This window comes from Gekko japonicus, unplaced genomic scaffold (genome assembly GCF_001447785.1).
Source record: "Gekko japonicus isolate JY-2015 unplaced genomic scaffold, Gekko_japonicus_V1.1 scaffold29, whole genome shotgun sequence".
Lineage (NCBI taxonomy): Eukaryota > Metazoa > Chordata > Lepidosauria > Squamata > Gekkonidae > Gekko > Gekko japonicus.
This window is the reverse complement of record NW_015172003.1, coordinates 298,517-313,530: the sequence shown is the minus strand read 5'-3', so window position 1 is coordinate 313,530 and position 15,014 is coordinate 298,517. Positions and strand designations below refer to the sequence as shown.

At 41.5% G+C, this 15,014-nt stretch overlaps 1 protein-coding gene across 1 annotated transcript in view; it reads right to left on the bottom strand.

Moving 5' to 3' along the window:
- SUFU (SUFU negative regulator of hedgehog signaling) overlaps positions 1-15,014 on the bottom strand; it is a 124,902-nt gene that overhangs the window by 106,625 nt on the left and 3,263 nt on the right. The window contains exons 2-3 of the mRNA XM_015420093.1: positions 13,066-13,182; positions 3,728-3,862 (exon numbers count right to left, since the gene is read on the bottom strand). Coding sequence (XP_015275579.1) covers positions 3,728-3,862; positions 13,066-13,182 — 252 coding nt within the window. The remainder of the gene's footprint in view (positions 1-3,727; positions 3,863-13,065; positions 13,183-15,014) is intronic.

The window sequence follows — 15,014 nt, the reverse complement described above, 5'->3', positions numbered from 1 at the left end:
TCAGTTGCATTAATTGGTTATAATTCTTGCTCTGTTAAAAAAGTACCCCTGATTAATCAGATGGTAGATTTTTTAAAAAAAAACGTTAACACAAGTAGCTTAATAGCAAGCACCACTTTAAAAGAGGCTTTCCCCTTTTTCTCCAGCACAGGGAGGAATGCCTCTTCTAAAGTGGAGCTGGCTGCATCATTTGTTTGTATAAACCAAAACAAGAAGAAGATGATTTTCCTTAACTATCTATTCATGTGCAAGTTGATACAGATAAGATTATTAAAACTTGTGATAAGTTGAGATTTCTTTAATAAATGACATATCTATGATATGCATTTTTGCAAAAAACTAAATAATTAAATTTGAAGTAACAAAAAAGTTTGTGACATTTTATGAGAATTTAAATTCAGCTAGCCTGGTAAGATTTTCAAATTAAAGAGTTTGTTCTCTGTCGCACTTTCCTTTTGCCTTGCTAAGTACTATTTACAGTCACCAGTACCATCTACCTACCATCATCCATTTTGTACAGTCTAATTTTATATTTAACTTTTACAATTTCATTCAGATTGCAAAAGCAAAATATAGGTCCACATGGAATAATAACAGGGCTAAGGAAATAGCTGGCCACTTCAACAACTGAGCAAGAAGTATACCTAGCTCGCATCTATAAAAAGCACAATAACAACTCACAATCCAGAGAATTCTATAACAGTTCTGCTCAAAACAGATGCTTAACAATGTTTAATGCAAACCATCAACAGCAAGCTGACTTCACAACCTGGTGTGCGGTCCTTCCTTAAGTATAGTTTAGGTATTTAGTGATAGTGAAACCACAGCTATGGCTATATACAGGCATTACAGTAATCAACGATTCAAAGTGAATCTGTTATTTGAAATATGCAAAATGTGTTTGCGCTCTAGTCTCATAGTGTTACATATTACATAAAGAATCTGCACAACCTAGAGAAATCGCACAATGAGACCTGCAGAAGCAGTGTATCACTGACTACCAAATGCAGGCACAAACAATCAGGGCTGTTTAGAAGCACCACAACCCCTAGATAAAATTCCCCTTTGCCTCCTCCAGTATTTCCCAAACACCATATAAAATAACTCTGCCAGTGGGTCTTTGTGTGTTTATGTGTTTGCATGCCTGGAAGTCATGGTGACTTCTGGCAACCCCTAGTGGTGTTTGGACTTTTCAGAGAGGTGACTTGATAGCCTGCCTCTGCGCCCCGAGCCCTGGTGTTCCTTGGAGGTCTACCTTCCAATTACTTGCCCTGCTTAGCTTCCGAGATCTGACAAGATAGGGCTTGCCTGGGCTAAAAATAAGTCACCCAGTGAGAGGCAGTGGTTAACATGTCAAACTATGACCTGTGAGATCCAGATTCAACCCTCTACTCAATGCTTAAACAGTTCAAGACTTTGAAGGAAATGCACATATACTTGTAATTAATTTAGGGTTGAGTCTGCTTTTTCGCTCACAGTCTTTATGACTGATTTTCCTAGCTGTATTTTGGTCTCCTGACTTATAGATCTACATGCCTCTGTGGGGCCCATATACAGACCTATTTTAACACTGATGCATTACCACCAATGACAATTCCTGTTTGTGTTCAAGAACTGGCAATCTTCAACTACTCTGAATGAGTCAATTTTACTCATTTAATTGTACAGTACGCTATATCAATGCTATCTTTGTGAAGTATATAAATCACATAAAGACAACACTGTATGGCAACTATCTGCATTCAGTTTATCAGGTTCATGCTTTTTGCAGAGATTCTTTGCTAGAGGAAAATGTGCAAAGCCTGACCAAAATTCCTTCCTGGGCCTCACTGAGAATGCTGCAACTAGTCAGCCCAAAGACCTGCTAGAAAAAGAAACAGAATTCTTTCCATTCCTACAGAGCCTATAAACAGACACAAATTAAGCAGTTAGGACAATACCATGTGATCAGCAGCTTTGGGGGTTCAATATGTTGCAGCTACATGGAAAACAAGCAGGGAACCAGCTTCAGTTCTTACACAGCAGAGGTGCAGAACTCCATGATTAGGAGAACAGGATAGGTGCTAACATGTAGCCCATATACAACTGCCAAATATCCCAGGGATCCAGAAGGAGTAAGCAAGAAGTGAACAGGAATCCTCCTTCTAATCTAGAGTAGTCCCATCAGAGGTGCAGGGCTGGGAGTGTCTCACAGGACAGCAAGTGAGCCAAAGGAAGAATAATTCAGAAGCAGTAATTGTAGAGGTAACAAAAGGGCCAACACATATACTACCAACCATTCACTAACTACGCTATTCCTAACAGTGCCTCTTCCCTTCCCCCACTCCAATCACTATTATTGGGGGGAAATTTTGCACAGAAAAGCAGAGGGGCTTTTTCTCCAAGGATGTATAGGGTGATACGCTACTGGCTGGATTTGCCCAAAGCCAAACTTAGTAACATTCCTTTTATTAAAACCATCCTTCCTTGTAAGTTTAACTACTGTGCCGTAAACATAAAAGATATTTCCCTCCACACTTTTTTTAAAAGTCTCTAATTCCAAAATCTTTAACAATAGGGAAGTGTTTTAGTTCCAGAGACTCTGTGTGAGTTTAAACATTGCAAGGCAGCCTCTCTGTAGGTGGCCTGTCTCGTACATTAACTACCTTAAACAAATGACATTTTTAAGCCAAACACACTCTAGACAAAAAAAAAAAAATCCACGAGGTGGCCCTGGCTTCAAGGGAGGTCTACCACCAACAGAGAATAGGAACTATGAAAAAGTGCCTTGATGCTGCATATGAAGGAGAATGGATATACAACATATGCAGAGAATACTTAAGATTTACAAAACTGCCTTAAGCAAATATGTGAAAACTGGGAACATTCAACAGTGACACACTGTGACGACTGTTCTATCAATCCTTCCTCTGAAGATGAAAAAGGCAGAAATAAGGAGATGAATGGAATGCTGCAGATAATAAACTTTGGATTACAAAAGAGGGGAATTCGATCCTTTTTCAACAAGATTGTTGAAAATGTACTGGCTGAGGATTATTAAATTTGTTTGCCATTATTGCATAAAGCACCTTTACAAAATATTTTTCAATGAAAAGAACACCTATAATCAGCAATTCTCTCTTTACAAACTGGTCTCTTTTGTAAGCAAGCTATAACAAATATTTAAGCACAACATGAAATCCATGCCCCTCCCACAAACTGTGAGCAAGGAGAGAGTGGGCAGCTATATTTCAGTCCTTACATATTTGTACAAAAAGTATACACTCAGCCTAGAGAAAAGGTGAGATACAATTACTTTAATAAATTAACACATCACACAACTTTCTATATCCATTTGTAATACAAAGATTCTAGTGCAAACTAGATGTATTCATTTCAAAAACCTGTATCTTAATGTTGCACTGATTAATGGGCATGATCTTGTCCTTTTCACAGAGGACAGACACTAAGGAGTTGTGCTTAATGGAGATGTGCCTGTAGCAGACCATGAGAAGGAAGGGTTCCCCCCCCCCCCAAACTCTCACCATTATATGGTCAATCATGATGTGTTCTAGGAGTTTACAGAGCACTGGGCATACTTGCCGCTACATTAGTTGCTGTAGATAGGTCAGTTTCTAGCTGAGCAGTATGCCAGTTAAATATAAAGACTAGACCGGATGAACTCACAGAGACCAAAGCTCCCCAACTCAGAAAACAATAATCCACAGTAAATAAAAAAAGGACTCACTCGTGTACTCTGTTGTCGCCATACAAATCACTTAATCCAAAGCTCACATAGTGCCAGTGTTCAGGAACATCTAGGGCTGGACTCCCCAAGTTCCTGTACATACTGACGTAGTCCAGAGGATCAGGTCCACCTAACCTATTTTTTAAAAAGTAAAAAGAGGAAATTGCAGTTTAGGGAAACACATAGATTTTTTAAAACAGAAGTATATACCACTAAGAAGAGTACAGTACAAAGAAATCCTTTTTTTTTTAAGTGACATCACAACCATAATATTGTATTTGTACTTATTTAAAACATTCATTAGTTGCCTTTCTACCTTGTGGATTTTATCGTGGCTTAAAATGTACATAAACCAACAGTTATAAAAAGCCCACTCTTTAAAATCTCAATTAGGACTGTCAAGAAATAAAAATTAAATTATTCAAATGCAGTCCTGAAAAAAACTATTCAACTGTCTTCTGAAGATCAAAAGTAAGGGGGCCAGGCACACCTCCCTGGGGAGGCTGCTCCATAACCATGGGGCTGCCACTGAAAAGGCCCTCTCTCTTAGGGTTGCCAGCCTCCAGTTGGGACCTGGAGATCTCCTGCTTTTACAACTGATCTCCAGCTGACAGAGATCAGCTCCCCTGGAGAAAATGGCTGCTTTGAAGGGTGGACTCTATGGCATCGTACCATGCTGCGGCCCCTCCCCAAACCTCACTCGTTCCTAGATCCACCCCCAAATTCTCCAGGTATTTTCCAACCCAGACCTGGCAGCCCTGCCCTCTCTTGTATACCCACCAAACCAGCTTCTTTGATTGATGGGACAGTCAGGAGGGCCTCTCCCTGCAACCTTAATGCCTGGGCAGGAATTGTTCAGATCTCCTTTATGTTCCAGGTTGCATATGCCCAGGGAACAATTGTAGTATTAATTCTTATTTATTTTCTGGTATTGCCCATTAAAGATCCTACATAGAGAAACCAAGAAGCTATAAAGTGAAGACATGAGATTTAAAGTTAGATTTAAAGTCTCTCATGTGCCCACCAAAGGAGCTTCTTTGACTGGTGGGACAGTCAGGAGGACCTCTCCCTGTGATCGAAATGCCCGGGAGGAACATATGAGAGAAGACATTCCGTCAGATAGTACTGCACAGTTTAGCCATTATAACAGTATTTCATGTTTTATTTATTGTCTGCCTTTCTCACTGAGACTCAAGGCAGACTCCCAAAATATAAAACAATGCAAAAAGGCCAGCAAAATAGAGACGACAAATACTGCAATAACTGGATTACAAAACTAGAGAACAAAGTGATAGAAACAATATAATAGTTCAATAAACAATGCAATATTTCTAAAAACTGCTTATATTTGTTCACAGACATTAAAACTGCAACTTGCTTCTATGCCTTCCTGAACAATTCCATTTCACTACCACCATATTTCTTTTACAGAAACATCCTCCTGAACAATTCTGTTTTATAAAATTTGCAAAATAATAAAAGTGCGGAAGCCTTCCTGACCTTATCAGGTAGGCTGTATTTGGCTAGGCAGCAGTCACAACAGTGCATACTTCTTTTAAAATATCTAAAGGAAAGGAATGCCTGCAAAGCTGCCAACATGGCTCATGAGGCAAATGCTTCTTTTTTACAGCAGCAACCAATAGTAATGAATATATGAATATTAGAGCCAGATCTCATCAAATAACAAACAAGAATAGATGGAAGCATGATTAAACACCCTAAAAAAAATTCTAATTACAAATTAATCCGTTTTTCCTCCCAAAAAGGATAATTTCAGGAGCCAGCCTGTTGCACTTGGGCAAAATCTTTATGCAGTAATAAAATTATCCATTTGCTATCAATAACTCAGCCACTAGTAATAATAAAGTAGGCTTATTAACTGAATCACTGTAATCATCTCCCAGATCTCATAATGTAAATGCGTAATGGCCATGTTCAGGACTAACCTATTCCCTTTTCTAATAGGTGCCCACTCACCAGTAACTGTCTCCATTTGATATCCCTCTTCAACTGGGCAGCCACCCCTTTTTTCCCAAAGTGAGCAAACAAGTTGGACCTAGTGACACACTGATACTTGAGTTTGTGTGTGTGAAGTCACAGCCAACTCATGGTGACCCCATAGGGTTTTCAAGGCAAGAGACATTCAGAGGCGGTTTGCCATCATCTGCCTCTCCATAGTGACCCCGGAATTCTTTGATGGTCTCCCATCCAAATACTGACCACGGCCAACTGTGCTTATCTTCTGTGATCTTATGAGAGTGAGCTACTTACACCACCATTCTTATACTTACCGGTAAGTTGCCCAGATCTAATTACTTCATATGGGAGTCAGTCTCCCTCAAAAACCCCATTAACGTTCAGAAACCAGATACAATCAAGAATAAGCATTCTGGCCACCAATGTTGATAATAACACACACAGCAGGACACTATTAAGCGCAGAAATTTACAATGCAGTTTTTCTCCAAATCATTCGGCTACCAAGGATGAACTGCAGAATATCTGTTTCCACAAGATACCCAGATGCTGTTCATTAATGCCAAACCTGCTTGAGGACTGAACAGTCGGCCTGCTCAGAGGGTTGCACGCCTCTTGAAGGAGCAGGTTCATATCTCAGGGGGTGTTCCTGGATCCTGGCCTATGGTTGGAGGCTGAGGTCTCCTCCATGGCATACAGTGCCTTTATCAGCTTTGGCTGACTGGCCAGTGATAGCCATTGTGATCCATGTTCTGATCACATCCAATCTAGATTACTATAAGGACCTCTAAAAACTGTCTGGAAACCTCAACTTTCCCAACATGCTGTAACCAGGTTACTGTTGGGGGTTGGATACAGGGATCCTATCATCCCTGTGGTGATAAGATCTCCACTGGCTCCTCATCTGTTTCCAGGCACAATTCAAAGTCTTGGTTCTTACTTTTAAGGCCCTGAACACCTAGAGACCAGGGTACATGAACTATTGTCTCCTCCTGTATTGTCCAGCCAGCTTTTAAAAGCAGCCACCTGAAGCCCTGTTCTCCATGCACTGCCTGCAGAGGTGAGGCAGAGGTGGCACCTTGTCTTTAGAGTGCCTCCCCTCCTAAGACACCTCAGGCCAAAACATTTCTTTTTACCCAGGTTTAACTTAAGAGGCTTATCTTATTTAGCTGTTTTGGTCCACTTTTAAGCTGCTCAGTAGTGTTTATGCTGTTTTTATGCCCCTCGCCTTCTTTCTAGCATTGACAAGTTGTTGTTATGGTTTTATGGTATTATTCTTACTTGTGAGAATAAGAAACAGCATTATATATTACCTAAAGAAATAAACAGGCCATACTTTTCTTGCCCAATTGGCTGCTTAATTTCCATCCACAAACTATGGGATAAGAGCAGATATTATTGCAATTTTATTTTTTAAAATGCTGACAGCACAAAACTAGTAACTTGTCCCTCCTTATAATCTTCAGAATATGTATTCGGAACACCTACAAGATTTTCTTTAATGTTAAAGTAGCCCTATGAAGATATAAATGCCGAGCCATCCCTCCTCCTTTTCCACAGTTGCCCAAATGTCCACTTGTTCTGACTGTTGCACCTCCCATGCCACATGAAATACAGGATGTTTAAACAGGAAGACAGAGCAGATAAGGGGAACACAAGCAAACAATAGGACAATAGCAGGATATGCAATGGGCTCAGAACACCAGCTGCTTAAGCACCATCTGCTTTTACATAAGCAAAGAAAACATTTGTTGTAAGGAAGAATGGAAAGAGGCAGCTTTGTGAAACATGCCACAAACAGAAAAGCTTTGTGTGAACATCCATAAAGATGTGCCATTGCAAGTCTGAAGGAGATATATCCCTAAGCACAATTTTAAAGGGTGATTTTTGGACCACCAGATGTCAGTCTCTCAACTATTTATTGGCAAGCTGTGTGCCTGCTGCAGACCACCTAGTAGTGGTGTTTCTCACTGCCAAAGGCAAAGCAGTTTAATTAACCCTATACAGTCCAAAGAGGAGGGAGGAAATGCCATGTTAAACGCAGCAAAGGCAACATCACTTGCTTCTGCTAAAATAGGAATGTTTTTGATCTTTATCCGGTTCTTCTACAAGCAGAAACTTTCACCAATTAAAGTCTATTGCTTTCCTGAATCTGTATTTCATTTTATAGGAACAAAGAACGATGCTAGTCTATACCAGCTTCCTCAAAAATGGATATAGCATGTTCACACTAAGACCTTAACTTCTCAGCTATACTGTGTGTGTGTGTGTGTGTGTGTGTGTGTGTGTGTAAGTGTAATGAGGGGGGGAAACATGCTCACACAAAGGGTACAAACTCATCTTTTAACAGTATTACCATAACTCCTTATCATGTGAATATTACAAGAATAGGGGCCATTCTTCATTATCCCTTGATGTGTCCACTAGACACTAAAGGGCCAAGATACAATTGGAATTTAAGCGCACTGACAATTTCTCAACATGGTTTTTGGCCCTAAAAAGGAAGCCACAGCTATGCAAATGTAAGAGCTATGGATTAAGGCTGTGATGCAGGGGAAAGAGGGAATTAATTCTTCCCTAGCATTATTTCCCCTAAGAAATTTTAGTCTGGGTAGGGAGGAAAGGCACAGCATGGGTACCTTTTCCCCTCCTACAGTGGAACAGTTCTTTTTCTATCAGGGTCCTTTTTCTATCAGGGAAGAAGAGGAGGAAGAGGAAAAGAAGTAAACCTCTCTCTCAAGCACCATGGCCCTGTTCTACTTCAGTCCCCCCAACTACTTCTTAGTGTCAAATTACATGCCTGGAGTTCCAATAATACCTGTGACTACTTGTACCATATGCAGTATTGCCAAGAACTTTTGTTTATTCCCTCATGAGATCAACAGCTGAAATCTTCAGAGGGAGGACACATTACATACTACGGTTCCTATAATGTGTAGGAGAAATAGAAGAGTAATTCATGTTACACAGAATCATTTAAGCTAACAGCATTCCCCTATGTTTATATGAACACAGCTTCAGAGAACTTAAATATCATTCAAGTCACCACTTTCATTTAAAAAAGAGGCAACAAAAAGATAGAAACAGAATATTAATGACAGAGACCCTTAAATTCCTCCATGGCTAAACTAAAAATAATAATCTGCTTTAGGATCTTTTACAGAACACAAACCATGCAAACCAGGTTTTGATCAAAAATGTAGACTAGCCTAATGCTGCACACACCAAAAAAAACTGTTACGCCCATTCTGTGGCATTCAACCACATCATAAACAAGAAGTTATTCAATAAAGATTAATTTTCACAGAAAATACCTAAAGACCTGACAGTACAAATCCACATATTTCAGTGCCCCTAAAGATAAGTAGCCAAAAGTTTTTAATGAAGGATTAAGAAAGTAGTACTACACTGTGCTGCTGAAGAGTACAACTATATTGTATCACTGCTAGAAACTGCTAGGTACAAACAAAAGAGTCCCATGTACTACGGAAAAAACTTAACACACAATAATCCTCAAGGGCATCAGTTTGAATGAACAAGGCCAAGAAACACATCATTGTCAGGAGACATCAGCCACAAACCAAAAGCCCTGTCAATCAGATGCTGGCTGCATTCAGATGTCAAGAACAAGCCGCAATTTGTTTGGGATAAACAGGCTGAAAGTCTCAAGCCTGAGCACTCCTTTCCTCCTCTGCCTGCACATTACACTGAGACTGAAGACTTCATAAAATCCGACATCTCCAAATTAACTGCAATTTATTGTGACATCAGAATCAAGTTCTAGACATGGAAGGGACTAAAGGGGGAAAATGGAAAAAATCGGACAAAACGTATTTCTTGGCCTTTTCCCCAACCTTCCAACAGAAAAATGAGGAAAACTGGTGCAATGCCGAACATGCTGAAAAGAAACTCCTATATCTTGTCTTTTAGAATGAGTAAGATGCTTAAAGTTTTTCACACTCAAAATGTATAGCATGTAAATATGTATGATTTTCCAATTTTTCCAATGGAAAAACAGGAAAATTTGTGGGAGCACAAAAAAATTCTTATAGTGTAAACATATACAATATCTACAAGATGTTTTTATTTAAATGTAATAATTTTGGCAACACTTAATAAGTTACGTTTAGTGATAATACATTAAGCATTTTAATAATGTTAATATCCAAACATTCAGTCCAATTATACCTTTGTTTACTACAAAATTTGTTTACAATCTTCAACTGTTTTACCTTACCTGTCAGATCACAAAATGTAAAGATACACATGTACTATGGGAGCAGAGGGTGCAGCAGTCTGCAAGTCTTTCTCAAGTATTGGGTATTCTTGCAATTTTGCAAATATAAAATGAAAATATTTCTACTTATAAACTCCACAGATATGCCAAACAGTATAATACTAAATTAGAAATTATGCATTTTATGTTGTTCAATCAGTAAAAGAAATGTAGGTTTGATAGAAAGTATTGCATGTACTTCAATTATTCCCCAGAATTCTGTTTTTTTTCCTGAACACCACACCCCTCCCCCGGAAAGAAAGGGTTTCTTTCCATGGCTCCAAAATTTCTAGAAATTTAAATCTCTATCAAGCACTTTAACAGAATTACAGTTTATTTCTTGTCTACAATCCAGGATTCTAAGCCACATTTCCACCTGGGATATCTCACACTGTAACATTATTTTCCTGATCTGGGAAAGTAAGGTGTCACAGTAGAAGTGGATGCTGGATGATATAAAACTTCCAGATCTGCTGCCATCACCCTATCTCAATTATCTGTCACAGAAAGATGCCACTGGGATCCTGGCTCTGCGTCACTAGCTTTCTCTCTGCCTGACAGCCATCTGCCTTCAGACTTAAGCATCAGACAAAACAGCATCTTTGCAAGTTAAGGCAGAGAAAGATCCTCTTTCTATTCCACAGGTGATTGCCGTACCACATCCCATCACTTCATGGATCTCCTAATAAGTCACCTGTGCCATTCCCTTCAATCTAGAAACTTTGCCACAAGATTTAAATTTTCTACCAATACTCTTTCCTTAGATCCTAGATAGACAACACTTCCCATCTCCTTGTATCAGATTAGTACTTCACCCTCATGATAATCTTCTAACATGCCAGTCTACAAAGAGATCCCTGTCAAGACCACAGTTCTCCAATATGCCCACATCATGATCCTCTCAAGATAGAACAAGTGACAGAGTCAGACTAGGACTGGAGAGACCCAGGTTCAAATTCCCACAGCTCTGAAGTCTGATGGGTGACCATGGACCAGTCACTCATTGTGAGCCTAACCAAACAAACATGGTTGTTTTAATGATAAATTAAGGGAAAGGAAAATTGTGCAGAGATCCCTGAGTTTCTTGGAAGAAGCATGAGATAAAAATGTGATGGACAGAACAGAGCAACCCTGATATCCTCAACCGCACTGCTGTGGTTTCTTCAGAGAACTGAAATACATCTATCCCAGAGACCAATTAACTCCTTCCCTTCTCCCACCTTACCTCTGATCACTTCCCCCATTCTCCTACTTTTCCATCTATACAGTCTACCTCCATACAGAGGTGCAGGAGATCGCTATGGGAGGTAAAGTCTTCTTGACCTCTCTTTCCTAGCAAAGCACCACCCCTAACACATTTTATGTATTCTTAGATTAATATACACATATGCACTCTAGAGTATACAAACAAGGAATGGTTTTCCACATTTCCTCAACCACCTACACCAAGGGTATATAACCTTTGCTATCTACATTCCCCCTACAGACTCCAGTACTTAATATACACACATGCATTCTCAGGCACATGCTATGCTTTTTTCCTTTGAACTAGTCTATACGCCAAAACTCCCATTTTACATACACAGCAGCATGTCCCAATTGTAAGGTTAATGTCCCACAAAAGCATACAATCCTTATACACAGTTTATCTTTGGGTTATGTGTGTTACCCACTCCTTATAAGGAAAGTTTAAATATTAACCAAACAGCCAATTCATTCAGAGACCACAGCTGTGGACAAGATAAAAGCTGCCAGTGGCAGTGAAATTATGTGCAGAGTTATACCAGTCTAAGCCCATTGAAATCAATGGACTCATACTAGAGCAACTCAGTAAAAACATTACACTGTGAAGGAGCAAACTAGGCAGCAAAACAAACCAGGTATTGAGTAGGTAGGAACTGTTTATGGGTGTGCTAACACTGAAGGGGTAATCTGAAAATTGGGCAGATTAGGACAAAAGGAAAATAGTGTACACAGGTAAACTGTGAGTGAGAAAAGCCATCTCTTTGAAGGCTGAGGAGAGCATGTGGACTACAGAAGTACATCAGATGAATTAGAGAAAAGTAAGCATGAATTCAGAACAGAAAAATGAAAGCAATATAGTAAAAAAGAAGCACAGTTCTGAAGGTACAGAGCAAACATATCACTTCAAGTTGTGATATCTTCATTATACACCTAATGTAGTGGTTACAGTGTCAGACTAGGATCATGAAGCCTAGGTTCAAATCCCCAATGTGCCAAGGAAACTTGCTGGATGATCTTGGGCCAGTCACACACTCACCCTAACCTACCTTACAGGATACAGTGGAGAAGACAATGATAAAAGCCATTCTAGGTCCCCAAAGGGGAGAAAATCAGGGCATGAATGGAATAAGTACCTGAAGAAAAAAAACAAGATCTCCAGCTAATCCTTCTAACTGTATAAGTAGTAATCATGCTAGAAAGGCCTCCAGCAGTTTCCCATGCACCTAGGGAAACTATTCATAATAAAGTTTTAAATTTATTGCTCCCTCAACCCTCCTCACACGCAAAACACATCACCCTATCAACCAGTCTGCTCCCTAACAAACCCAGCTCATATGCCATTCATCACATGCATCAGATCAACCCCCACTTGATTACAAGCCTACAGACCTGCTCCCCCACCCCAAGATCACAGGGAGGCCTTAAACGACCCCCGCCTCCGCATGCATTACTGAAAGTTCTCTACCCAGGCTCAGCATCCGATGGGGGGGGGGGGACACGCAACCATGCGCCCTCCTCTCGACCGAACTATCCTCAGATCTATCGACTCCCCCCTCCCCCGCGGTTCTGACAAAATCGCAGCCCACTCAACTACAACCAGCATCAATGAATCCCAAACTCTTCAGCCACCCAGTGGGACCCAGCTTGCCAGCACATCTCCCCACAAGCGCAGACAACCCTACCAGCGCCATGTACCCCTAGACTCAAGGAGCTTGACCTCCCCCCATCCCCTCTCTCACCCAGGCCCCGAAGCCTTTCGGGGACCCCGAAGGCCTCTCGAAGCCCCTGCCACGAACCCGCCAGCCCCACCGAGCCCACTGGCCGCCAGACGCTCCACTCACCAGTACTTGAGGATGGCGGTGACCTGCAAGGGGTTGGGCTGTTCTGGGTACAGCCGCCGGCACTCGCCGTAGATGCCATGGAGCCCCGGGGGGGGGGGGCAGACGGGACTGGGCGCGCTGTGGGGCACAGGGAGGGGGGAGGCCGCCCCAGCCCCGCGCGCGGAGTCCAAACGGCTGCCTCAAACTCCCTTCACGACCCCAGCCCGGCCCAGGCGGCGGCGGCGGCGGCGGCGGCAACCCCTTCCTCCCGTTTGATAGACATATGGCTTCGCCAACCGCAGTTTAGCGAAGGATGAGCCTGACACAAGCCCGCCTCCGCCTCCACCCCTCGCTGAGGCGCATATCTGACACCTAGTGACGGTGATCTGCAATTGCACACTCCTTCTTGCTCAGCCAGGGAGAAGTCCCGCCCCTCTCGACGCTCTGCGCTCCTGTAAGGGTGCTGCAGACAGAGAAAAAAAGCCAAAACTCTGGGGCGAGGTAACAAGCGTGCGCTGGCAACTGAAGCTACATGGCAAGAAGAAGGGGATTTACTTGCTCACTCCTAGACTACTGCTGGTCTCTCCGTTGCTATATGGGTTTCAGCATAACAAAACAAGTTAGAGGAGAATCTCAGTTCTGGGTAACAGCTTAAGGCTGCACCCTGCAATCATGAAGAGAGTTCTCTATGCCCATGGACTTCAGCGGCCTTAGAAAACTGTTTCTCTGCTTAAGACAGTTCAGCTGAGTTATGCCAGTTTAAGCCTATTGAAATTAAGTAATTGTTTACACCTTCTCTCTGTATGTGGTTTTCCCAGGGTTGAGTTAAAACTTGTGTTAAGGTTACTCTGGTATAAAAAGGCTGGGTTTTGTGCAGGCCAGGTCTCAAATAAACCAGGCTGCATGTTTGGCTGGATGGAGGGTGGATAGGTGAGTATATGTGTAAAACAGGCAGTGAGATAGACCAAGTGGGCCTGTCAGATTTTGTCTTGGATATTAAAGTGACAGGTGGTAGCAGCTAGTTAGTGAGAGTGTGTGGTCTTGTTCTGGGGACAAACAACAGCTAAACAGGTTCAAAAAAGCAGGGTCCCCTGTCTCTGGTCTTTCTGCCTTTCCTCCATCCTGGGCCACTGTGACATCTTCTGGTAGTGAAATTCATACTTTAATTACTGGGTAGAACAAATGTCCTTTTGTCTGTACTGTATTCTCAAATAATAATTCCAAGGAGATATTCTATTCTCTTTCATGGCTTGCTTGCAAGAAATGCATGAAGACCAGAGAACACTTGTGGGTTTAGGATTAGTTGGAAACTGTAATTTTGTTCTCTAAGATTTACATTTTTCCTTACAAAATTCCCTTTATTTGTTGCTCTCAATGGGTGCTTAGAATAAACGTCTAAAAATCAAATCCTGGCCCTGAGAGACTTTTTATGCTAACCTTCCCACATGGCCAGTTTCTTAAAGGTGAATCACCTTGCTGAACACAAGTAACTTGCCCAGTTCTCTCTCCTCAATGGAGAAAAGACTCACATGCACACTCTGACCACTGAGATTCAGGACTCTTTCTGGAGACCGAAAGGTACGGATACAAAGTGTTATCTCCCTTCCTCACATTATAGTAGTCCTGTCAAAGGGTAGAGGACCCACATGGGCTGGGCATTACTGGATGAACCCTTTTCAAATGCATGTACTTTTCGAATGCATGTACTTTTCAAATGCACGTATTACTGGATGAACCCTTTTCAAATGCATGTACTCTAGCAGAGCTGCTAGAGGGGTGAGTGTTTTTTTACTTTGTTTCAGCTGAGGGGATTCAGCTGAGGATATTGTGTGGGAGGACTGTGTTTGGGAGTGTGTGAAAGCGATTAGAGTTGTTGCAGAGTCCTGGATGCTTGAGAGAGGGAGAGGAAGGGGCTTTGTTGGACTGTGATTGACTGTAATTCAGTATTTAAGAAAGCTCCTGCCAGAGGC